We start from the raw sequence: 24,027 nt of genomic DNA on the forward strand, positions 1-24,027 counted from the left end.
CGTGTCAGAAGAGAGCGCGAGCTCGCGCGGCACGATGCGCCCACGCTGGTGCCTGTGGCAGACGAATGTCGATGCGTTGAACTGCGTTCTCTCACTCTTCAGATTTGCGTGCATAGTTTTTTGTGATACGTATTTCAATTAACGCAAGTTCTAACACTAAAAGAACCTCGGGTGTATTAAAATTAGCCACTTGCGCACTGTGTGATGTATGCAGACGCAAAGTAGAAACCGCCGTACTGCTGAAGCGAGACAGGCGAACAGCTGCTGGAAAGGCACGTTGTATTTGACGTAAATAGATGACTACGACTAACAACAAGTGAATAAATGGTAGTTTTAACTGCAAATACACCGTTGCGTTGTTTATTTAAAAACGTGCATCAAATGCATTCAGTCCAGTAAGGCATGTTGACGGGCTAGTTGGTTTTTCATCTTAACTGACGTGAGTGACACGTCAGTTAAGTTGTATGCGGCGGAGTGCGATTTTCTGAGCAATAATGTTCGTGCTAGGCGATAAGTCAGGGCTGCGATAAGGCACGTGGTGTGTAAATGTGGGCGTTGCCTGAGACTATAAATGTATCTGTTTTTTTTCGAGCAATAAATAGTTGGAAGTTGGCGCCTGTCCGTTGTCTCCTTGTCTCCTTTTGTGTCGTGAAATCATTTGCGCCTAGGTGGGTTTTTTCCCAAGTTTCAAGATGCATTCAGTCGTGTCGTGGCATACAGCCATGGTGCAGGGGCGCTAAAAAAAAAAAAAAAAGTGCGGCGCCTCTGTCTATCGCGGCAATATGTTCTCTTTGCATGTAAGGAAAGTTTTTGTGTAGGCTTTGTGACAAACTCTCTTCTTTTTTTGCTTTCGCAATAATGCCGAATGCCAAACACTTTTGTTACCCCATGTTTCTTGCTGTTTTATTATTCGTATTTTTTTGTGTACCACCCACTCCTACCTAAGACCTTATTTAAAGAATGGGAGGTGCAATAAAATAATTCAGCTGCCACGCCCGTTTTAATTTATCGGAATTGAAATTTAATAGCGGCTGACTCTAACAATGAAGGAGATGTGCTCATGCGTCCGACATCCATCGGCACAGTTCCGTTGAAAGTACGACGCTCTTAACTGCCTCGAACAGCTCATGGAGCAAGGCTTCCGTTTCAAGTGTTTGCTGCAGCCATTCACTTAAACGACTTCGTCGCCTGTGCCACCGCATTTCACCAGCACTAGGCAAACCTGCCAATCATGGTGGAAGCCGTGATGAAATCTCAATTACGCCTTGGGCAAGTCACAATGGAGCTTCACCTTCAAGGCCTTCACAGCGCGGTACACCGAATAAAAGTACTAATTCTAATGTCTTATCGTTCTTTACCATTCAGCTATTCTGTACTGTTTTTTTTTTCATATCCTGTACTGACTGCCTTACTCTCTGCAATTAAAGAATCACCCAGCAAGGGCGCCATAATTCGTCCCTTATTCGAGAAGTGTAGCTTGGAATGCTTTATTTGTAGTTCCGATGTCACGGACATGTTCTGGTGAGCAATCAAGCCTACTTACACCAAAAAAAATCGTAAACAGATGATACACCTTGCTGACGTTGGTCCCTCTGCGTGGAATAAGTTCATATGCTTAATAACAAAAGGCCTACTAAGAAAGAAGAGACATCGCCCAGAAGCACACCAAATCTTACCTGCTCTTTAGAGACAGCCAAAGCTGAAGCATTAGTAACCGCTAATGTTTCCTTTGGTCGTCTTGAAACCAAAATTCTGAAATCCCGATGTGGGGCCATCGTCGTAGTCGCTGATTGTTCAGGTGCAAGTAAATGAGGATTCAGCTAAGTTCAGTTGGGGAGCCGCACACATCTTTACATTTTATGGTTTAATGTGGGTTTAACGTCCCAAAGGGACTCACATTATGAGGGACGCCGTAGTGAAGGGCTCCAGAAATTTCGACCACCTGGGGTTGTTCAACGTGCACTGACATCGCACAGTACACGGGCCTCTCGAATTTCACCTCCATCGAAATTCGACCGCCGCGCCTGGAATCGAACCTGAAACGCGGGTTCGATCCCGGTCGCGGCGGTCCAATTTACTAACGGTGGTTACTAACACTTCAGACAGTTTCAAGAAATACATCCAGTGTATGGCACCCCTCCCGGTCGTCCCTTTCCGTCAACGTCTTGTCTCGAGCTACTGGTTCAGTAGTATGCTTTGCTAAGACACGTATTCTACCACATCACACGTTTAAAAGCCTTTATGTATTTCAGTACAATATGGCAGCTACCATAAATTCATCCCATAACCACTTTTCTGAGGCTGCCACAGGATGGAAACCACTGTCCCCGCCTCGCCGCTAACTATATAGAGAGACATGTCCCTTATACGCCCTGTATGAACAATGCCCCTCTACAAAATTATAGATTAGCAGGAAAAGGGATACAGGAAATAACTAGGCAAACTGTCGTCGTAACTATCATTCAGATACTACGGCGGTGCAGACAGAGTGAGCTCCACGCATTTACATCAAGGCAAAGTTATCTAGCGCATTATTCTAAAAACTATGCTGTCACGTAAAATGCTGGTGAACATTAGAAAGCATCTACACTTGTCAGCTTCAAACGACATAGGTGCGAATATCTCAGATCCTGTCCGCCTCCACAAGTGGCCTGCTGAGGTACACGGACCAGTAGACGATGTTGAGTGCCAGGAAAAGCAGCGGAAACATGGCCCTCGAGTAGCGCTCCACGGTGAAGGCCCTCTTTTGGTTCAGTGGAAGACCGCTGGGGTCTCTCGCCAACTTGTCTTTCTGAAATTGGACACAGACCGTGAAAGACGATGACAGGGGCTCGCCGCGCAACATGGTCATTAATTATGCGTGACTTAATCCAGTGGTGCCGTCACCAGTCTCACATAGGCAAAGTGGTGCGGAAAACGCATTCGCCTCTACGCACTTTAGACAGTTTCGAACGCGCTGCATATACATTCTTGTCAGGCCTGCGTCTCGTCGTGTTCGCGTACGCTTCTGCATCGTCCTGCATTTCATTGTCGCCACCGTCACAGGTGCTTAAGCCGAGCAATGGAGCCTGATGAGAGGTAGGAAGTGTCTTGCGGAAAGCGATCGCTTTGCGAGGGATATGCCACAGCAGAAGACTGCTCGCCCCTGTCGACAACGCCATGATTATGCGGCCGCTCCCGAAAGCGACAAGGCCGCCGCGGTTCGCGACTGCCTACCCAAGCCCGCACTATTGCAGGCGATCGCTTCGACGCAACAAGAAGAGTGTGGTGTGGTGTGTTGAACACCAAACACCATTTCAACATTTTGATTAGCACCATCTACAACCAATATGTTATGCCGGTAAACATTTCATGCTTACTCTACTCTCGGTTACGGGAGAGGCAGAGTTTTTTAAGGTTCCTGGACGTTCTAAGTTGCGGTCGAAGTATACATATGGCGTGTCAGCTTTCTAATGAAAAGGGTTTAAAAGTATCAAAAACGGTAAATTGGAGGCGCTCACTTAAAACAACAATGACCGCAAAAGGCAAAGCAATGGGACGGCGTGTAATGGTCCACTGGCTATTTTTAAACATTTCCAATTGTATAGGAAATCGCAATAGCTAGTAGCAATAACAAGAAAAAATTGCTTCACGAATTGCGATAATGTAGTACGCATGCAAGTGTCCAACGAAGGCGTTCCTTTCCTTTTAATTCATTATAGAACTGCCACGTTTGAAAACTATCCATATTTAGCTACTCTGCCTTTTACATTCACCCTTGTTCACTGCTACGACTGTGTGCATTGATGTCACCAGAAACAAACTTTATTTACTTGGTCCCTTTAGTCCACAAGTATAGGAATGAATGAAGTGCAAATGGATATTGTAAACTGGCAGCAGTGCTAAAACAGGGGCCAGTTAATTGTGCAGCTTGGTTACTGCGCATCTTTACGCAACACTGACGATATAAGAAGCAAACATGTACAACCAATGAGCGAATCACAACTGTTTATCAGATATTCAATCCTTCCTTTCTTGTACATTTCTACCGCATGCTGGGTCTGGTTTTGATTCTGATGCACGTGTGGCCGCGTCTTTATCGGTTTTATTCCGTTTTTGAATAGTTCTGTTTTATTTTCTAGCAATGCAATGCAGTGCAACTGAAATATAACTAATCAAGAACGGATATAAAGTAATAGAGGTATAGCCACAAATGCATCATTAGAACCAAAATTGAAAGCATACGCGTTAAAAATGTATAAAAAGCAAGAATTACAGTCTAATAAATAGTTGTGAGCTCGCATTTTGTACAAGTCTGTTTCTTATATCGTCAGTAGTGTTGTGTGCAGCGCGCAGTAAAGAAGAAGGAAATAAACGGGCCTTGTTAAATTTTATGAGGAGAAGAAAAGTGATTCCACCGGCTGTCAATATTGAATCCCTCGTTCAATCCCCTGCTGACATCGCTAAGGCCTTAGAGGGAATTGCGGGTGGCCTAGAACGTCGATTCACATCTGCACTTCATTCTCCACCTACATTCTCATGCATCTCAAGTGATTTCATTGAGGTCACTATGCCTGAGCTTTCGCAAATTGTTCTGCGCCTATCACCAGCGGCTCCTGGCCCCGATAAGGTCACTACATCTATGATTAAAATTTTGTTTACCGAATCTCCTGACGATCTATTGGCTCTGGTTAACCATTCCCTTAAAGGTCCATGGATACCCCATGAGTGGCGTCTTGCGGAAATAGTTCCACTACTTAAAAAACAAGGGGAGGGTTTCACTTCTGACAACATACGCCCGATTTCATTAACATCGAATTTAGTGAAATTGGTGGAACGGGTCCTGCTTCGTCGTATCATGTATTTCATTTCTGCAAATGATATCTTGAATCCTTGTCAAATTGGTTTCAGGCCGGGCTGTTCGATTTGGTGTGCTCATACTGACCTTAAGAGCCGTATTAAATTAGCTCGCAGCACTAAACAGTTTGCCGCGCTTGTCACTCTGGATATCAGTAAAGCCTACGACAGCGTCGAGTACTCGATGCTGTTACAAAGATTACAGGTCCTTAATTTCCCAAACTATTTCGTAGCCTGGATCTTTGCTTTCCTGGAAAACAGAGAATTTTATTGGTGCCGAAATGGTGTTTCGTCAAGGAAATTTCGGCAGACAAGAGGTGTACCGCAAGGCTCAGTTCTTTCCCCTGTTCTTTTTAACATCTTTCTAAGCTCCATTCCATGCATCCATAATGTGACAACTTACGTGCACGCTGACGACATCGCATTTTTTGCTTCTGCAAAAGATATTCACTCTCTTTATCAGATCTTGCAGGATTACCTCAATATTCTTGACAACTGGTTAGGAAGTATTCGTCTGTCCCTCAATGTTAACAAATGCGCCTTGTTGGTCTTCCCGGTTTCTCATCATGTACATATCTGCGTTGCTTATAGAAATCATATAATTCCTCAGGTTTAAACAGTGAAGTATCTTGGAGTTACATATGACTCTACTCTTTCCTGGCGGGCTCACATTGAGCAACTTTCTGTAAAAGGAGTTCGGGCCATTGGCATCCTGCGTCGGCTTTGCAGCGCTAGGTCAGGGATGAGAAGGCACACACTTCTGCTGATCTATAAAATGTATGTCCGCCCAATTTTTGGAGTTCGGATGTGTTTTATTCTCAGGAGCTCCTGCCTATAAACTTCGACCGCTTGTGCTCTTGGAGCGTGAGGCGTTGCGCCTCTGCTTGGGACTTCCAAAGTATGTAGCTAATGTTGTCCTGCACCTTGAGGCGCGAATTCCATCTTTATTAGCCAGATTTCGCCTTTTAACAGTCCAAACCTTTTTAAAATTGTGCGACTCTCCTCTCCACACATCCAATGTAATATTTCTTAGTCAACCCGCAGTCTTTAAATGCCACCTGGTCTCGTTTGCATACTCCGCAGATATGTTTCGTGCAGTCTCTCCTCGATCCCTTAAACATTAAGCTCACAGATATCCATCCACGGCATAACATCTCACCTTCAGTCGAGATTGCATTTGATAACATTTTCCCATCGAATGCCAAGCTCCAGCCCTTTCCTCTCCTTCACGGTTTGTTACAGGACCACCTAAGGTCCTTTCCTTTTCATATTCTCATTGCTACCGATGCCTCGCAGGATCGTGAAAAGGCAGGTGTGGGCATTTTTTCACCTGCATTGGGATGGTCCTTTTCTGTCCGTCTCCCTGACTTCACTCCAATTTATCTGGCCGAATTATTAGCTGTCATTCTAGCCTTACGTAAATTAGATCCTGCAGTTTCCCAAGTCATGGTTATGACGGACTCTCTATCTATTTGCTTTTCATTATCATCACCCTCTGAGTCTCGAGCATTACGCCTCTTTAAGCAGCTGATCCCGCTCAATCTAAATTCGGTGAGGTTGCTTTGGGTACCGGGTCATGTGGGCATTCAGTTAAATGAGGTTGCTGATTCATTAGCAAGGGCCTCTCTCTGTGGCCCAATAATTGCTGTCCTGCCAACCTGCGCATATACAGCTGCGGTGAGATTTCGCAGTTACACAATATTTGAGGAATTTTCAGCCTCGGCGCTTCCTTCATCTCCCGAATATCAGCACCTTCTGCACCCCTGGAGTAGCAAAGACTGGAGTTCGCGCAGACTGGAGGTCTCTTTCACGCGTTTGCGTTGCCGAGTTCCTCTGCTAAATTTCTACCTTCACAGATCTGGTCTGGCGGTTTCTCCACTGTGCCCATTTTGTGCCGAGCCTGAGACAGTGGATCACTACCTGCTGTTCTGCCGCCGATTCTCTTCTTTGAGGAGGCGCCTATTAGAAATTCCGTTTCACCAGCTGGGTCTGCCTGTGACCACTGAGGTTGTTCTTTCCTTTGGCGCTACTTCGCTTGGACGAAGCAACAGGAGCGCACGCTGTGCAGTTCAAAAATTTCTTCTAGAAGCACAGCGACTCCCATGCTAATATTAATTTTATTTATTTATTTTTCTATTTGTTTTCATTTTTCTGATTATCAAACAGTTCATTTATTATTATTATTATTTATTTTATTTTATTTTATTTTTTATTTTTTTCTGTCTCTCTTTTAGTCAATACAAAATTGAACCATTCCATATGATGCATTCAAATTTGCACATAAAGCCGTCGTCCCATCTTCGATCTCCCAGCTAACAGGACCCCTTTCGTTGCGTCGTCCAAATTGTCAGCCTATATACCCTATTAATACTCCTTTTCCTCTAAAACTCCTAATCATTCCAACAGTTCACCGCCTGTGTCTTGGCCACTCCCCCGTAGTGGGTATGTGCCATTCTACTTCAGACCAACCAACCAACCAACAATGGCGAGTTTAGTGCGGGCTTCGTGGCCCAGCTTTCCTCAGTCTCGTGCGTTCATCACACGCTTCTTTCCTGAAGACGTTCGGTAAGGCGGTCAAACTGCTTTTACGTCAGTAAACACACTTTTGCAAGGAAAGCGTCATATGCGCCTACATCGGAACCGTCAGTCCTAGTGATTAACTTCGCAAAGGAAGAACGTGAAAAGCAAATCTCTTTTGCTGTCCGTTGTTCGTGATTGCTATCAATATAATGGATATAAGGCGGGAACCTTGAATACGCTGAGTGCCTGCAGAAACTCGGCCCGAGTGAGCCTGCTGCGGAAGAGGTAGTTTGCGATGCCGAACTCGACCAGCGCTCCGATGATGAGCAGAATGCACGCCACAAGCCACACGTCGATGGCCTTGTTGTACGACACCTTGGGCAGGTGAGTGCTCAGGGACAGGTAGATGCCCGCCATTGTCAGCAGCGTGTTCACGCCAATGATGGCCCTGCGCAATGAAAGCGGAGAAAATTAAGCGACCAAAATGGCGGACATCTCACCGGACGTTTCGTTCCGTACAAATTAGGAGTGTGGTACATCAGCTGATGTGTCCCCTACTACCGACGGCTTTATGAACAAGCAGCAACGGTCCCAACAAGGCAGAGATGCACGTACTCAGGCCGGAACGCCTTGCCCAGTCCTTACATTTAAACGAAAACCAAAGTGCAAAAACGTCCAGGATGCCGTTCATCATTTGGCAAACAATGCTCAATAGTGAATGTCACGCGCCATTCCCATTGCAGTGCCCGCCCAGCGATCTGTCTTGCCGGTGTTTTCTGTGCAATGAGACAGGATGGCAGCAATCCTGGCTCGCTGTCGGTTAATAAAACAGTTTATGGCTCTGACAATGCGGAAGCTTTGGCGACATTGTGCAACCAAAACTTTATATCCGGGTGCTGAAAATGAGCGTCGAAACAACACCGCGAGTTAACAGCACTATGCCCACGCAACTTTTATAAGCCGTGCGGAAAACACTCGTTCTCTAAGCGGAAAGTCGAAGCTACTCCTCTCTGGCGCCATCACCACAAAGTTTGTAGAAGCACTGGAATCGCTGCGTTCCCACGAGGATGAGAGAGATGCCAAAGTGGACGCCATGTAACATCAGATGCATTCGTCCTGAAGTGTGAAGCAATATTTAGTCTGTTCAGGCAAGAGCTTCACCATATAAGGACCGTCTGACGAAAAACACCCCCACCGGCCTGGAGCAAACCACTAAACAGAAGTGTTTAGGCTGTAATTCAAAGGACAGGTTAAAGCACGAAGCATTCACACGCAGCGAAAGAAACCCGCCTTGCGCACAGGAGCCATCAGCAGTTCACTCGTCTCCGACCGGAGCTTCTTGACTCGTTTAAGGCTCCTTTCCTCTCATGCCTATCGCACTGTAGTACATCACCCCATTTTTGTTAGTAATGCCACGGGAGCATTGACCAGACGGTCATTCTGCGTTCCATGCAGGACCGAAGTGGCGAAATTCTCCTTACGTGACACAATCGCCACTGGTCGTCTGCTCGACGAACAGATGAGCAGCGCCGGTTGTGTCACGTAAGCAAAGCAGCGTAACAGACGTCGCAGTAATGGAGTTATTTATTTTAACTAGAGGAAAAGCTGGCGGAGGTACACTTCACCCACCATGGAAAGGCTGTGGAATGCCGGGAAGACGTGATTGCTTACTTGGCTTGGCTATTGTAGCGCACAAAACGTGCACATGGATTCAGCCACAAAAATACGATTCTTCTCGAGGCAAACCTAAAGGAAATGCCGTGAAAATTTTGCATACCGGCCTAACACAGAACTTTCACTTGCGTTGAATGTATTGAAGAAGTGAAAAACGCAGTATTTATATAATTAAATCTGCGCACAGAGGAGAGCGTCGCGGCGAAGCTACCAATTTCCTGGTACAATCCACGTTTTCGGCCTCACACTAGCCAAGCCCTAAAGGAAACCCCGTCTTCCCAGCACGTCCAACATTCCTGGAGAAAAATTTTGAATATTGAAAAACTGTAAGGTACTGTTATGACAATATTAAATATAACGGTCGATTCTTCGGATGTACAGCAAAATCTTTCCATCGCTTGCAACGAGCAGTTAAGACTGCCATAGAAAACCATTGAGGAACGCTCTTGACGATAGAAAAAACGTTAGCAAAAACGTTAACGTTACAAACCCGCGTCATTAAACAGAAAACGTAATCCTCTCCTCTTCTCGTATAAAATCTCGCAAGTCACGATAAAATTAGCTCTGACTTAGAAATACCTGGGCGTAACATTGCCCAATGATCTAACCTGGAATGCGCATGTCACTAAAGTCATATCCGCTAACAGAAGCCTTGGATTCTTGAAATGACCTCTACGTCATGCGCCACGAAACATAAAATCACTTGCCTACAAATCACTTGTCCGTTCTAAATTAGAATACGCCTCTGCTAATTGGAGCCCTAACAAAAATTATCTAATAAATTCCCTAGAATCAGTACAAAATCGAGCCACTAGATTCATACATTCGTGCTATTCATATAATGTCAGTATATCATCACTAAATGCAGAGGCATCCCTGGCTTGTACGCGTCGTATTACTAGTATGTGCTTGTTTCACAAATTTTATTTCAGCTCACTTCGTCGTCCGCCCCACATAAATCCGCCGGCACGCATTTCCCTCGGCATTGGTGATCCCCTTCGAGTTGCCCGGCCATGTACGCGTACAACTACATTTGCATCGCCATTCTTTCTGAGCTCAGCCGCGGACTGGAGCAGTCTTCCACACGACATCGCCACAATCACCTGTCTATCAACATTTGCGAACTGTTTAGCTACCATTTTTAACAGCGAATAATTTATGCACCTTACTTATTTTCTTTGTTTATTCAATACGCTTTATACATGTGACCCACCCCTTATGAGGCGTCTCTCATAGCCTCAGTCGCTTTGGGACGTTAAACCCCACTAAACCAAACCAAACCACCCCTATGAATACCCCCAATCTTGGGGGCCCTTAAGGTAATAAAGTGAAGTGAAGTGAATGGCAAAAAAGCCTGCCGAGGGGAGATCTGCGTATATATTGTTACAGCGAAATCATACAATATATAAAAAATTGCGTTCATAAACTATCGTTAAAAAATGCTTTTTCCCAGAATTGTTGGATGAAGTGCTCCTTAAAGGGCAACTGCAGCACTTTTTTGAGAATTTTACGATATTCAAGGATTCAAATCTATATAGGATGTAGGTAAAGCACGCCGAGTCACGAGTATCTGACCTCGCTTCGGCGAGCGCGGCTTCGGCCGCTTACCTGATTTTTTCAGCAGCGTCCGCTCCGGCGGACGCAGTTGTTGCTGCGACGCGCGTCTTTTCTTGCCTTTTTCTCTTTCCTCTGATCTCTTACCTCTCCTCTATCTGCACGTTGGCAGCGGTGGTGGCTTGGCTAGAGCAAGTAGCAGGCCCGTGCAATTTCCTTTTCATCCTTCTCTCAGTCACAACAACAACAACAACAAGCACGCCAAATGTTTTGCACTAGCATTTAAACTCGTCACGTAATCGACGATTGAATTTTGCGCTTCTTCCCAATGCAGGAATGCAGGAAAACTCAGCGTGATGTTACGGAAGGTATGATTTCAAATTACCGCCGTCGTCAGCCACACCCTGCACTGACTCGTTAGACGCTGCCAAACAACTCTCGGCAGGGTTCGCCTTCGGTGGCGTTGGTTTTTTTCCTTCAAAGCAGGCGTTTGTGCGTTGGAAATGTACCGATACCTTCAATGACGTCATGATGCGCACCCCACTTGGCGTTGTGCTCTGCGGAGAAGCTTGAAGGGCGTCGAGATTTCAATCGGTGATTACTTCACTATTTCAAGTGCAAGCCCAAAAAGACTTCGCATGCTTTACCTGCAAGTTTCGCACATTCGACCCTCTTAAGCTCGTTGATTTCTAAAACCTATGCCGTTTCCCTTTAAGAAACTCGCATAGACGGTGGCGCCAGCTTTTCCTCTAGGTAATATTTACAAACTCAATGTTCAAGCGCCTTGTACGCATTCACGTACTCCCGTCCGTTTCACCACTGCGGTCCTTCATAGGACACTGAACGACCGTCTGATCGACGCTCCCGTGATATTACTAAAACATTGGAGAGCTTTGCTCACATCATCTGTGTTTACACAGGCCCTTGCAGCACTGTGACCTTCCCTAGATGTGATAATGGAGGAAATCGGTAAGTGCACCGCGCTCTACGCTGGCTCAATCGGCATTGGGCAAGAAAGAAGCCCAAAGCTAGAAGGAGCCGTGTGAATATGTTCTGAATCACAATTCATTAGTGCCGAACTGAAGGCTACAGCGGGGGCCAGTAAACTGGGGATAGAAGGCAAAAATCGTAGGGCATGTAAGCATGGTTCGCGACTTGCTCGAGTCCGTCCGGCCAGCAATTGTAATAGCGTGAAGTACAATGGCCAAGGCTCCAGCCTACCATCTGCAGTAAAAAGCGCGATCACCTGACTGCAAGTAAAGTTTCCACCGTAGTATCAGCAATTAACAAGTCAATGTTTGTTTTTTTTTTCAGGCTCATATTTCCATATCGATAGCTTTCTTATCAAAGCTTTAAAGGGGGCTAGTTAGTTTCCCATATTAACATAGCAATGCGCCAACTTCGGTGCAGACTATATGGTATGAAACCACAAAGAACACAAGCTGGGGCATCAAGCGTTTAGACTTGATGCCTCGTCTTGTGAGCCAGCGCACTCCTATGTTAATATAGCTTGCTTATAGAATATGAGAATATGCGTTCCATCCATATGTACTCTTACCTGTCTTATCACAACAGTCGTAATGCACCTGTGCTCTTCCTAGTGATCCCTGCCGTTTCTCATCTCCAACCTTCTGCACGTTGCTATACACAGCTGTCTGTGAATGTGGCTTAAAGATCTGTAATTACCTCGGTGGAATGACGTCTGGCCTGATCCAGGCGGATAGCCAGGACACGAAGATAAGGATGTAGGTGGGTAAAAATGTCTGTATCATGTGGAAGCCCTGCTGTCTTTCCAGTAGGAAATTCACCTGGAGGCACGAAAAGACACCTGAAAAAGATTGAAGAGCTGTGTGAAGTAGCGTACGGAGACAGAAGGAATGTGAAATATAGAAAAATCAAAGCGTCACTTATGGAGGGCTGGTTTTCAGCACAACAATACTAATATTTTGTTTCACTACATTGATCCGACAACGGGCACAATCATAAACACACAATTTGCGCATCGCGAAGAATGCTCTGTGGTGATTATGCTTATGGTGGTACAGTAGCCTATAAGGTATCACATGCCGGTCGCGTCGCCTAAACACGTACAAGGTCATAAACGAGATTCAATGCGAATTGAACTAAAACATTTTACCTAAAATAACATTGCCTTCCGCTATAGAATCTCTGCTCTGGTCTCTGGACCTCGCCTTCCTTGACAATATGAAGCGACATACGTCCGTTTAAAAGCAGCGAAGCATTTAAGAGCAAAGCTCCAGCAAAGTCACACGTCAGATAGATAGACGGATAGAGAGATCTTTATTTTAGACAACAAGGTCACGGATACAAGGGCAAAAGGCAGGTGCACTCTGCCTGACGGGGCCCAAGCACCCGACACAATCCTCAGGACAAGCGGCAAAAGAAGCAAGAACTTCATACGTTCTCATTACACAAAAAAACACATAATTATACAAGGTAAAACTAGCAGGAAGGTGCATACTTTTGCAATGACATAACTGTAAAGTAAATATTTACAAGGCACATCAGAATAAGAAAAACACGAGAATTTACAGTTGACGGAAAAACAGGGACATCAAGAATTTCTGCGTGAACAACCCTTTAATCATTCGGACGAGAAAGGAGGTAAGCTTTAGCATTTCTATTGAAAGACTTTTGGGAAACAGATTTCTGAATAATTTCTATGGCCTGTGTATGTTTATTTAGAAGACTGGGAATTAAATATGAAAGAATTTCGGTTCCATAGTTAGTCCTTACGAGTGGTACTCTGTAACTGGCGTCTCTTAATTTATAAGGCGCCTTACTACTAGAGTTTAATTGAACATATTTAGTGGGATGATGTTTGAAATCGTTAAACAATAGCTTCTGCCTTCCCCTCCCCAAAGAGGTTCAAGCGGCTGTTACAGAAGGAAAATGACGGAAGACCGGTTTAATGTTAAGATGGATGGAGTGCGAAGCCAGAAGGACACGTATCGGACGTGCAGTGAAGGAACAGGGAGCGATAGAAAACTGGAAATTATTGAAAATGAGAGGAGGTAATGTTATAAATGCAGAGCTGTACACGGCGTCCAAGGAACGATGCACCTAAGAGCCAATCGCACCGATAGCCTCAACGCATCCCTTTGATGTACGCAACAAGGTCGGCCTCGTACGTTTATCCTAACGCATAACACGAGCATGCAAGCGCGCATCACACAGACACGCATTAGAGGCGGACGTTCAGGCCTCTCAGAAAAATTGGCACAGAGCCTTTGCTGCGCACAGTGGTTCACTGATTTAGGCCTAGGCTTCAAGGAGAGACACTTTCGGAACGAGGGCAGGTAGTTCGGTTGCTTAAGAGTGGCTTGAAGTACCACTTCAATCGTACATGAAGCGAGGGCATAAGCAAACTATGCGAAAACCATTGTCCAGGGTACTGCAGACAAAGCAGTTAACACTGCTTCCATGTACAGTCGTGTATAAGTAGCGCGTTGAGCACATGATGCTAAGACATAAACGCAACGACCACTGGCCAAAGCGTTTCCTCATCTAGTGGCGGAAATGAAAAGATTGTGCCTCATATTGAGCACTGAACATCAAAGAATATCAGTTGAGCCCTGTAATATTGGCTCGTGCTCATGGGAGCGCGCCGACGATGAAGCCGAAGTGTGCGCGTGTCGGTAGACGAAGACGAAGTGTGTGTGTGGTTCGGTCAGCGAGTCAGCCATCTTGGGAGTTCTCTGCTGTGCACTGAACCTTGCTGAAACTGTGAGCTGTGCCAGTCTTGTCTTCGTTACAATATCAAAGAAACGAAGATTTATGACTTTTATTTGGCACTGAAAATCGCATCAAAAATTGAAAGACCATCACGATAGTTGGCAATGCGAGATTTGAACGCAGCTCTTCACACGCAATCCGTCATTGCTCGTAGGTGGCGTGTTACGCTGCTTGCCACCCTCTGGGACCTTCCCGTGGCAGCCACCTTCCAGATGGCGTTTCGCGCTACTACATGGACAACCGGTTACGCCGACAACGCCGACGACGACGCGGAATGCAGGAACGGGCGCTTAAGAGCTGCTCTCTAAAAGCCATCTTGCGGTGAAACCACCATTATCAGTGTAGCCCGAAATGCGACCACATCTACGAAAGTTTCACTTATGGTTTTATGCGCACAGTGTTTTTCTCTCAGGGATGTTCCTCATGTTATATTATAATCTAAACTCTCTCCAATGCGCCCTCCTGTGAAAAGCAACGCTCCCTTCGCATGGTCGGATATGCGCTTATAGCTTTTGTAATTAGATGGAGCCACGGTGTTTTGAATTTCTTGGATGGAGCTGCAACCAAATTTTCGTCGACGAGGCGTAGATCATTGTGCCGTAATAGCTTTGGGTATGAAAGCTAAAATAGATGCTACTACTAAAAGTATCTTATTACTGTCTGGCAGATGAGATTTATATTAATTTGCGCTACAGCAGTTTTGCTGATGTGCATTCGCCATCACGCCTGCTGATCATGGTTTCCAGCATCGGGATACAAGAACCGGGCCCATGCACAGATTTGAAAATCGCGCTAAAAACTTCCTGCAGCTTTTGTAACAAACCCGTTGTGGAATCCAGCACCTTAGACAGCAACCCTTCCGTAGTGCCGAAAAAATTTGGAACCATAAATTGAGTGCTCGGTCTCTTTAAGTGACTTCAATTTCGACCTTACTTTTTCTAGCGCCTTCAAAAAAAGGTGCCTAATTTCAAAGGCCATTCAATAAGTCGGAGCCAGTAAACATAATTTGTGCAAACTCCAAGTTGACAGCCAAGTGCCTTTTTCCGTAAATGCTGCGTCGTCTATGAAAGTCTGTGGTACCGTGCATTGCTCCAGATAAAAATAAAAGAGTGATTTTTTATTCTGCTCACCCTTATGTGCATGGATATAGTGTGCCTTGCCTGCGAAAAAAAAATTGTGCATATCACCTGATCCGCTGGAACATTACAGCAATAAAGGTATATTTCAGAGCAATCCTTGTTCGGCCTTCACAAGATGGAGACGGTGTTAAGAGGCGAAGCATTTTGTTTCAAAAATCTGGGCCCGAACTTTGAAAAATAGAGGTCACCGTAAATAAACTGCGGTCACTGACGAACAGTGTGTCTGACCCTAATAATTTTGCTTCTACGGCAAGCACAGGGTAGCTCCGTGCTGAGACGTTTGAAGAACAAGATGATTAATAATATGACAGCATCAAAAATCCCATCGGGGAAAAAAACATGCCGCCCGGCGGCCTGTGTAATGATAATCTCTGATTGGTCGCCTGACGTCATGACGGCGCGCACCGCGAGCGAGTGACGGTTTGCCAGCGGTGGTACTCTTACGTTACGCCGACAAGACCACACTGCGATAAAATAACAGGACGAGAAAATACATGCACGGGCATAAAAGGCATTAATGCTGCCGCATTCTCAACATATAATGTAATTAAATGTCCCAGGAAGCTTTTTTTTCTTTGTTTGTATCGACTGCGTTGTCTCTCCCGGCTGTCCCTGTTGCGTATTTTAGAGGATTGCCTGAATTTCTCTGTTAGTTGTCTTAAGGCTTCAAGAGAGGCGTTAAAGTGCATACGTTTAAAGAAACTGATTTAACGTGCATGATTCTTATGAAAAATACGCACTTTCACTTATTTTGAGTTTTTCAATCTCTATTAAAAAAACGGAGAACAATTGACAGCGTGGTTGCCACCAGTTAACGCGAGATTAAGCGACAGCTGCAAAGGTAAATTTGTACTTCATCATCTGTTGTGATAAAGAACATGACAGTGACCTCACATCTGCATAGTTCTAGGGCGCTCATATAGTATCCCACACATAGTCCATTTTCGCCTAGGCTTGCTCTCCAGTCCGCCGTTCTAGAAGTACAACGCAACCGATGATCACCACCTCGTGCGCCGTGTTTCACAGCACCTGCCGCAGATGGACCGTGCTACAATCATCCGCTCTCGCCACACCCTTCCACCTCCTTCTTCAACGGTAACCACGTTCCGGATGGTTACCGTGGTACGCCTTCCTGCTCTCGCCGCACCCTCCCTCCTTCTCCTTCTAGGGTAACTAACCTCCCGTTGGTTCTAATGACAGTTACGTACCAAGTGCACTTTCTCAAGATCTCGCCATACCCTCGTCCTTCCACGGTAATCATCCTCCGGTTGGTGGTTTCTCCGCTTTCGCCACCCCCTCCTCTCTGCACGGTAACCACCTTCCGGACGGTTACTGTTGCACCCATCCTCTGGTTACGCCTTCCTACGCCTCGCCACAAAGCCTCCTTCCGTGGTAGCCCTCCATGCTGTCCTTCCAGAGTAACCACACATCTGGGGTGGTATTCTGCCGGTGTCGCCTTTTGCGACATGTCGCATATGGGCGGGGCCTAAAAAAGTGCTTACAGATGCTCGAAGAAACGGAAAAAGCCGCCGGCACTTTCGTCTGCGGTGCATTCATTCACTCCGAGAAGCGACAATTTACCACTGCTGATTCACTAGCAGCAGTAGTTTCGTATCTTTTATAGCAAGAATATTTGCCATCACATGACGTCTAATGTTCAAAAAAACATTTGCAAATTTAATATAAACTCGCTTTACTTCATTTAAGTCTATAAAACACCGCGAAAAAGCTCGAAATCTATTTTTCTTTCGTTCCGGACGGTTGTGCTAGGTTTCGGCTGCGTTTTGGGCAGTTGCAGACGGTAGCAGTGTAGCTGGAGGTGCCATTAGGCTTGCGCGCTCCAGAATCGAGAGCGTATCTAAAAAACTAGGCTGAATTGCAGCTTAAACTTTATCGTCGAAGCAAGGTAAGTCATAGCGAAAAGTAACAACACCAGTAGTTGCCGGTAAACATGCTGACCGGAATCGCAAGGACTGCTGAATTGGCTGAAGCGGGCGGCTCTCGCTTGAAAGGACGTCGCCATGTTTTCACGCCAAGGGGGCAAAAGCCGCAACTGCCGATTGCGTTCGTACGCTAACGGTAGCCCGTCGCCCGCGCGAATCGCTTCAGCGCATTCCGTTGTTCGACTAAGCGTAGTAAATTGGGGCGACGTCACGACGACGTAGCAGGAAGGCGGATCCGTGTTGTCACGCCGCCGTCACCGCGGCTCGAGCCAATCAGCGAAGTGCGACTGCGACATGTCGCAAAAGGCGACACCGGGAGAATACCACCCCTGGTGGTTCCCGTGACAACCGCCAACTGGTTTCGCCTTACGCTCTCGCCACACACTCTTCCATCCAGGGTAACCATCCTTCGGTTAGGGATTCCTCCGTTTTCCTGATACCCTCCTTCTTCCAGGGTAACTACCCTCCGAATGGTACCTGTGGTAACCACCCAATAGTTACGCATTTCTCGGCTCACGTGATACCTCCCTCCTTGCACGGTAACCGCCTTCCGAGTGGTTCCCATGGCAAGGAACCCACCGCTTACACCGGCGGCTACAACCGACAACGACAAACTACTACGACGCGAAACCCAGGAACTGATGCATATTAACAACTGTCGCTGTAAAATAAAAGAAAGACTTCCGGAAATAGCTCACCTTTCTCAAGTTCAATGGTGTAGTTCTCGTACGTTAACTCTTCGAGGTTGAAGTCCTGCATCTGGGTTGGGCGTTCCAGGTATACCGGCTCACTTTCCCGCCACACAAACTCCACTTGACTTAGCGTATTGATATCTGCTCGAGAAAGAGAGTTGTTGCCGTGAGTAAAATGATATAGATATATATATATAGAGAGAGAGAGAGAGCGAGCACACCCACCTCCGAGCTCATGGACTACATAGTTCAAGTAACGATGAAATGTCGACTTACAAGGACGAAGCTGAGCGAAGCACTTTTGCTTGTCGAAAGGAAAGTAGTAGAAATACATCAGGCAGGATAGTTTCAGGCTCAACCTGCGCAATAACATATCATTATCAGGCTTCTACATCACGATTTTGCACCGCGGATGGCGGTGCTCGCGACACCGTTTCCCATTCGACTGCGCACCTGATGCTGACGAGCACGTCGCCGTCTGGGGAGAGCCGCAGCAGCTGGTTCGGCATGGTCACGCTGTGGGTGCGCACCTCCTTGGCGTTGACGAAGTACAGGTCGGGCTTCCACATGCGCCCCAGCAGCGCGGCTCCGTTCACCGTCAGGTTCTCGGTGTGGCCGAAGCGGCGCAGCGATATCCGCGGATCACGCCAGGCTTGACGAAAGTACATGTCCATTTCGTAGTCCTGCGGTGGCGACGCCAAAGACGCACGCCAGCGAAATTTCTAAGCTAGGTTTGGTTTGGTTTGGTTTATGGGGTTTAACGTCCCAAAGCGACTCAGGCTATGAGAGACGCCGTAGTGGAGGGCTCCGGAAATTTCGACCACCTGGGGTTCTTTAACGTGCACTGACATCGCGTACTACACGGGCCTCTAGAATTTCTCCTCCATCTAAGCTAGGCGCCCAACCATATTCTTGCAATTATTCATGCCTTACTAATTTAGTTGTTACGTGAGAATGTGTTTGCACCACAAACAGGTAGCGTGGTTGCTGACTTTTCTGTAATACTTACGAAATATATTTTCTTCACAATTCATTTATTGCAATATAGTACCTACAGCACCATGTAGCATTAAAAAAGTGTGTTTGTGGGGGGGGGGGGGGGGTGCGAGCGTGCGTGCGTGCGTGTGTGGAGGGGGCAGGGTCAAACAGCAGCTAAAAAAGTAGGTAAACCGAACCATGCACGCAAGAAAAGAAGTTTAAAACCACGGTAGAAACGAAGGCTTAAATGCAATCCAGATTCTGCAAAGACAAAGAAATAAAAATTCGGCAGACACACTTATAAATGCTTACGTGCGGGAATGCAAAAGCATTGCTGTCCCTCGCTGCATTGACAATCACACACACGCGCGCGCGCGCGTGCGTACGACACACCCTGTCATGACACCGGTTGTCATGACACCGCGGTTAATCCCATTTCACGGAGGCACTTGCCATTCTCCTACGATTTCAAAACTTTCTATGGCAGTGCAGCAGAGGCTAGGAAGAAAATGGAAGGAGACGGCCATTTGTCCCTGTGCCGTCGGGAGTGGGCTCCTCAACGAAAGCGACCCTGCACCCTGCCTACAACTTCCCTCCTTCAACCCTACGCACCCCTAGCCCGAACAACGAACAACCCGCTCCCCATGGTACGGGGACCAATGACCGTCTCCTTCCCTTTCCTGACTAGCCTCTGCTGCACTGCAACCGCGTAGTCACGAGAACCGCGGTCGGCGCCTTTGGCTGTAAGGCCTCCTCTGAGGGCCATTCACCGCTCTCTTCTTGACTTTTATTCGACTAAACAATTTTTCATTTCTTGCCGCCGTAGCATTACATGTTATCCATGCTTTCTTAAAGTTATAGGCATAATTCACTGTCTTTCTCTAGTGCCAGAGCGCGTAGCCGTTTGACATAAGTTCCTAATTAAGGCCTAATTTTCTCATGTTCAATTAGCGTTCTAGGAGCCCGGTTTTTTCAAAAGAGGGTGCTTATCTCTGCATGCCGATTATTATTAGTAGGAACTATCAATCTATGGTTTTTACGCTGCACCACTTTTTTAATTCGTCAACGTTCCGCAATTTTGCCCATGAATGGATATGAGCACTAGTAGGGTTCCTAACTTTTTTGCAGCCTTTGATTACAACGAACTACAAGAACTAAAGGCTTGCGAGAATTACTGTACTATTTTCATATTTTTCTACACCTTATAGCTGTGTATTATAGTGATACATTCTGCAATAACTTGTAGGGTCTGAGAAAAATAAATACATGTAAGTTGTATGTTATGCAAATGAACACTTGCGTTTTGCGCTATGTCACATCGGAGCTGTTGTACCTAAAAAACTGGAGGCGCCAGAACAGATCACAAAGATTAGTGGGTGCATTCTGCAAGGTGCCGAAATATTACTTACAAACAGGAGGGACTTGTGAAGTGGTGGAAAACACGGCAGCTACTTTTTCTATTAAGTATTCTACATGGTTTTTTGTTTTTGCCGCGCATGAGCTTATCCCTTTGATGTAGTGTAAAACATCACACCATATTTCAACATAATTGAGCAAATTTGTAATTGCTGAGAGAAATTCCGGTACGCTGAAAATTGACTCATCATCGGCCGCCAGCGCTTTGAAGTGAGGAGCGCAGTAGTCAATGTACTGCATGTTTCTCCACTGCGCAGCCCACGCTTAGCCCTTTTCTGCCAGATATGTACGGTACAGGCGGGGAAGATGTGGGAACGGCTCATGTGCCCACGCGCAGCCCATAGATTTTCTACGCAGGACCCTTGTAGGCTGCAGGCGGGAGTACTGGTGTTAGCGCACAAACAGCCTAATTGGCTCCGCCAGGGTGCTGCACGGGCAGCCTCTATTGGGGTTGCCCACACTTCGCCATCATATGTACCGCATCTTCCATGCACACGAACTGCATGCAGCCCATGCTTAGCCCTTTCATGCCCGACTTAGGATACAGGCGGAGAACACGTGGGAATGGCAAATGCGCCCATGCCTATAGCCCATGCAGGACCGTCGCTGGTGTAGCCCAGGCAGCCAGAACTGCATGCCTATAGCGCTTCACCACTGTAAAGCCCAAAGTTTAGCTTCTGTATTCTCAACACAGGACCCATGTAGGCCGAAGGCGGGAATACCAGCTTTTTGCCCTCACAAAACCACTGCGGCTCCCTCACGGTGATGTGCGCGCGAAGCCCCTATTGGGGTTACCCGCCCTTCACCATAACAGAGCCCCAATCTTTGCCCGCATGTATCTCCGGTGGGACCTAGGCGGGCTATCCAGTCCGTTTAAGCCCAAGCTTCGCCGACGAGGGTTTCACTCAGGCATCAAATGGGCAGCCTAAGCTTTTCGTGCCAGCACTGCGCCCATGGGGTACCCATGTATGTTTACTGCAGGCAGCCGCCAGCCCTGACTGCCCGTGTCGCACCCGCATGGGCCCGCCACCTTGTGCTACTGCGGTGCTTATGACCACTGCTGTCTAAAGGTACCGTCATTGCTGCTATTTTTTTTTGCTTCTGGAACCAAATGAAGCAGTTAGCTCTAATAAAAAGGATAACTACGGTTATTCCTAAACTACTTGCTGCCTACACGCATGTGCAAAATGTGTTTTGGAATATTCGCTTAAAGTAAAACCTATATTTGCAGTAGCCTTTGTGTGTAATGTTCATGCAGTTGAAAGTATCGATGTGCATACGAAGATAAAAACCAGCCAGCGTCTAGGCTTCGACATTTAGTGCGTCTGAACGTGTGTTCTACTATTGTCAGATACTAGTCAAGATAAAAGCGGCTTTTCCCCGTCAAAGGAGCCCCTTCCAGCCACTGGCGTCGGCCGATTATCACGAACCTACTAGTGTGGCAGTGCAGGGCGTGGCAGATGGAAGGGGAGTGCCCTCTCCCTTAATACTCCACTCCCGGAATTGTCACGCTCAGGTTTATGAGAACTGGCCGAAGTGTTTGGCTGAGAGGGAGTCCTTTGATGGGGAAAAGGCGCTTTATTTCTTGACTATTCTATCCGACGATTACGATTCTTGCCAATAAAGCTGTGCGATTCTAATAACTCATACCTAGCTTAGCCCGCGAGCTTTCCCATTGCTTGAATTTTATTTAGTACAAAAGTTTTGGTGAGTTTTACTTGTTCGAATATCAATTTTTCTTAATAAGGTTATTACGTAGCCAGTTTAATGTTGCTGTCAGTATAAATACAAATTATATGCGCGTTAATTATATAGGACTATATTGAACGGGTGGTCATTTCGTTACCCAAACAGACTTGTCTTTTTTTCACATACCTATATCGCATCTTTGTATACATCTAGTTACGATGCCAACGTTAGGACCCCCCCCCCCGACGAGCTTATAATAATCTACTTGTCAAATGAGCTCTAATTCTGCTTAAAATTCCTTCAGTGTCAAAAACAAGCATTTCAGCGATGTTTATGTCAATCACAGATAGAAAACAATTTTACCCAGGACGTTTGTTTATGAGAACCCAGGAGTCCTTCTGACCTAAATGAACCCTCATCCGAGGAGCGATATTTGAATGCAACCTCTCAAATTGACTGTCTGCAATGAGTGAGAGCAAAGCAATTATTTGTTCCACGAATAAATTTTCGCACACCGCAATTTGAAGCGGCACGACCACGGACTTACCATGTCTTCGGCGTTCATCGGACCCAGAGTGTTGATTCGCATGCCCACTACGACTTTTGTAGGTTCCCCTGCAAATAATGAAAGGTTAGCCTACCTATTCTTGAACCGCAAGTTTTGCGACGAGTACATCATTGCCTGGAAGCCAAAGGTCCGGTATCTAACTTTGCAACTGAAAGTCAAGTCTCAGCGCACTGGTTGAAGACAAAATTAAATTCAGTGTTTGCAACAGACTCGACGTTGTTTCACTTTCTATTTTCAGATACAACTCAAGTCTGCCGTGAAGCTTCGCCCATATTCAGGACCGCCGCACAGAATTCCTTCACGACAAAAAGTAGTCCGCCCGTTGTTAAAACTTATGTTCCCTAAATAAGAAGCTAATCAAAAGAAAACAACTACAACCTCTAGAATTTTGATGCCTGGCTTGTTCTTGTTTACTTGTTGATTGGCCAGCGGAATAATACAGGACGCCGCGGACTGCGGTCTAGTGTTGCGAACTGTTTTTTTTTTTATGTTGTATCCTACTGCAGAATGTGGCAGACGACTTTCAGGCCTCAATGGAAAAGGTGGCATAAGTCCCGTCTAGAACAAATGTGCTCTGACCCGTGCCGTACGTGGGCCAAGCCCGCTTGTCGTATCCCTCGAACAATTCATCCAAGTTTGGCAACTGGTGGAAGCCCAGAGCGCTCAGGGAACCCGGGGCTTGCTGTGCGACATTGAGAAACGCGGCAATGCTGGAAAATAAAACCAAAGAGTGTTAGGAGTGTTGTGGAAATCCGTTCAATCATATAGACTCGGCTCAAAATCAGGTCTCTCCGGATTCTTGTTGGTGAGATGCTTATACAGTTTTCCGTACCACCATCGCCTATCGTACAAAACAAGCCAGGCTATGTTGCAGTGCTAAAGAACCAAGGCAAACAATTGAAGGCCAAGCAAGCTTCCACCTGAATTCATATTTCTGAATTTGTGACTACCAAAGTTGCACTTGAACTTCTCCGCCCTGTACACTTTGTACAGATTCTTTGCGCGGTTACAAAAACGAAGCTGTATAAACCTGCAGCAGTACACCGCGCTATCTCGAGCAATATATTTGAAACAAAAAAACCTCGCGTTCTCACTCTGCTTCCGGATTCTTCTAATAAACTAAACACGCTTAGCTTAACAACGCAATCTGTATGTCTGAGCACGAAATGCTGCGTGTAAGCTCTCAGAAAAATATTGCTGAACGGCTGCTCTCGCCCACTGAGGCTACATGACGACTACCAACGTGTTGAATATGCTGAGGT

General features: G+C 46.3%; 1 protein-coding gene across 1 annotated transcript; it reads right to left on the reverse strand.

Moving 5' to 3' along the window:
* Nucleotides 1–1,471: 1,471 nt before the first annotated feature.
* Nucleotides 1,472–23,454, reverse strand: LOC149339011 (glycine receptor subunit alpha-2-like). Its single transcript, XM_089550391.1, has 8 exons — nucleotides 23,345–23,454; nucleotides 22,745–22,812; nucleotides 18,568–18,797; nucleotides 18,391–18,473; nucleotides 18,121–18,255; nucleotides 12,271–12,412; nucleotides 7,585–7,804; nucleotides 1,472–2,791 (listed from the first exon to the last, which is right to left on the reverse strand). The coding sequence occupies exons 2-8, from the start codon at nucleotides 22,784–22,786 to the stop codon at nucleotides 2,624–2,626; spliced, it is 1,020 nt and encodes a 339-aa protein (XP_089406517.1). The 5' UTR covers nucleotides 22,787–22,812; nucleotides 23,345–23,454; the 3' UTR covers nucleotides 1,472–2,623.
* Between the last annotated feature and the right edge of the window lie 573 nt (nucleotides 23,455–24,027).

Source organism: Amblyomma mixtum, chromosome 6 (assembly GCF_055824585.1).
Source record: "Amblyomma mixtum isolate Tamu chromosome 6, ASM5582458v1, whole genome shotgun sequence".
Taxonomy (NCBI): Eukaryota; Metazoa; Arthropoda; class Arachnida; order Ixodida; family Ixodidae; genus Amblyomma; species Amblyomma mixtum.

What these genes read in the sequence shown, in the direction of transcription:
- LOC149339011 (XM_089550391.1), bottom strand. Translation starts at nt 22,786, where the DNA reads ATGCGAATCAACACTCTGGGTCCGATGAACGCCGAAGACATG. An exon ending in GACGTGCTCGTCAGCATCAG is followed by an intron (nt 18,474 to 18,567) that starts GTGCGCAGTCGA and finishes GTTATTGCGCAG; the next exon opens with GTTGAGCCTGAAACTATCCT. An exon ending in CCAGACGTCATTCCACCGAG is followed by an intron (nt 7,805 to 12,270) that starts GTAATTACAGAT and finishes TTCATTGCGCAG; the next exon opens with GGCCATCATTGGCGTGAACA.